The 1807-nt window shown below is 69.6% G+C and overlaps 1 protein-coding gene across 1 annotated transcript; it reads right to left on the bottom strand.

The window, feature by feature from the left end:
- Positions 1-249: 249 nt before the first annotated feature.
- On the bottom strand, positions 250-1780 carry NEUROD1 (neuronal differentiation 1). Its single transcript, XM_026052093.1, has 2 exons — positions 1729-1780; positions 250-1325 (listed from the first exon to the last, which is right to left on the bottom strand). Exon 2 carries the CDS (start codon positions 1316-1318, stop codon positions 260-262), a length of 1059 nt encoding a protein of 352 aa, XP_025907878.1. The 5' UTR covers positions 1319-1325; positions 1729-1780; the 3' UTR covers positions 250-259.
- Positions 1781-1807: the final 27 nt, after the last annotated feature.

Here is a 1807-nt window from a genome sequence, read left to right as displayed (position 1 = left end):
TCATATATATTTTTTCTTTCTTTCTTTTGTAATTGGCCCATCGCGAGTTTTAAAAATTGCATAGATCCTAATTATTGCTCGTGACTTTCGCTCTGCCCGTGGAGGGGGCTCGGCCGGCAGGAGCCGTCGGGGAGCAGTGCGGGGATGCGCGCGGGGACGCGGGGCAGCGCGGCGGGAGGSGCCCGCGCCGCGTGGGGACGGCGGCTCCCGCGGGGCCCTGCCCGCGCGTGGGGATGGGGGGGCGGCCCCGCGGCGCCGCTCACTCGTGGAAGATGGCGTGGAGCGGCGCGGGCAGCCCGCGCTCGTGCGGCGCGTGGCCCTCGTAGGGCAGCAGCCCCTCGACGGGCAGCTCGCAGCGCGCCGCGCCGAAGAGGGGCCCGTGCGCGGCGGGCGCGAGCGCGGCGGCGGGCGCGGGGTAGTGCATGGAGAAGGCGAAGCCCTTGTCGAAGTCGGCGGCGGGCTCGTGCTTGAAGGCGAAGTTGCCGCTGACGCTGAGCGGCGGGCTGAGCGGCCCGTCGAAGGCGGCGGGGCTCGCGCACTCGGCCAGGCCGCCCTCGAAGAAGGGCTCGAGGGCGGCGCCGAAGGGCGGCGGCGCCTTGCCCGGGAAGAGGTGGGAGCTGTCCATGGTGCCGTAGGGCGGGCTGGGCAGCCCCGGCGACTGGTAGGGGTAGGGGTGCGCCGGGAAGGGCGCTCCCGCCGGCGCCATGTGCGGCGGCACGTCGGGGCTCTGCTCCGGCAGGAAGGTCCGCGGGTTGAGCTGCAGGCAGCCGGCCACCAGGTTGGTGGTGGGCTGCGAGAGGCCCTTGCACAGGGTCTGCACGAAGGAGACGAGGTCGGGGCTCTTGCCCGAGCGCAGGATCTCGGAGAGCGCCCAGATGTAGTTCTTGGCCAGGCGCAGCGTCTCGATCTTGGAGAGCTTCTGCGTCTTGGAGTAGCAGGGCACGACCTTGCGCAGGTTGTCCAGGGCCGCGTTGAGGCCGTGCATGCGGTTGCGCTCGCGCGCGTTCGCCTTCATGCGGCGCAGCTTGAAGCGCTCCATGCGCGCCTTGGTCATCTTCTTCTTCTTGGGGCCGCGCCGCTTGGGCTTCTGCTCGTCCTCCTCATCCTCCTCGTCGTCCTCCTCCTCCTCGTCCAGCTCGTCCTCCTCATCCTCCTCGTCGCCGTTGCGCAGCGCGTCCTCCTCGGCCTCGCCGGGCAGCCCCTCCGGCTCCTCCTCCGCCTTGTCGCGCTCCCCGTCGCGGGGGCTGAGGCGCCCGTCCGCCCAGCGCGGCGGCCCCGGCTCGCCCATGAGGCCGCTCTCGCTGTACGACTTGGTCATGGCGACCCTGCGGGCACACGGACACGCGTGAGCAGCGCRGAGGCGCCCGCCCGTCCGCTCCGCTTCGCACACGCGCTGTTACGCGAGGGGCCGAGCGCCGCGGGGTTATAAACGGCTCAGGGACGTTAGAAACGGGGGCGACACCAGCTGCGGTAACAGGCGCAGGGAACGCGCCGAGGGCTCCGCGCTTCGCCGCCCCCATCGGCTGCGCGGGGCGGGAAACAATGAGGAGCACCGGGCAGCGCAGCGCTCCAAGTTGCAAGGTGCRTGGACGTGCGCGCATACACCTCTATATACATATACATGCATACACACACACACGCACACGTATAGAGTTGTACGCACACATTCATATATAAATATATATATATGTACATGTGCGTGTGAGATGGCCCCGCGGCGGCCGTTACCTGGCGTCTCAGTGCGTCCCGCGCGGAGCGGGGCTCATAACCCCGCGCCAAGGGCGTCGCGCGCCGTTCCCGGGCGCGC

This window comes from Nothoprocta perdicaria, unplaced genomic scaffold, assembly GCF_003342845.1.
Source record: "Nothoprocta perdicaria isolate Ctin4 unplaced genomic scaffold, notPer1 scaffold_83, whole genome shotgun sequence".
In the NCBI taxonomy this organism is placed as follows: Eukaryota; Metazoa; Chordata; class Aves; order Tinamiformes; family Tinamidae; genus Nothoprocta; species Nothoprocta perdicaria.
Note: the sequence above shows the minus strand (reverse complement) of the source record. Positions and strands in the feature narration are given on the sequence as shown.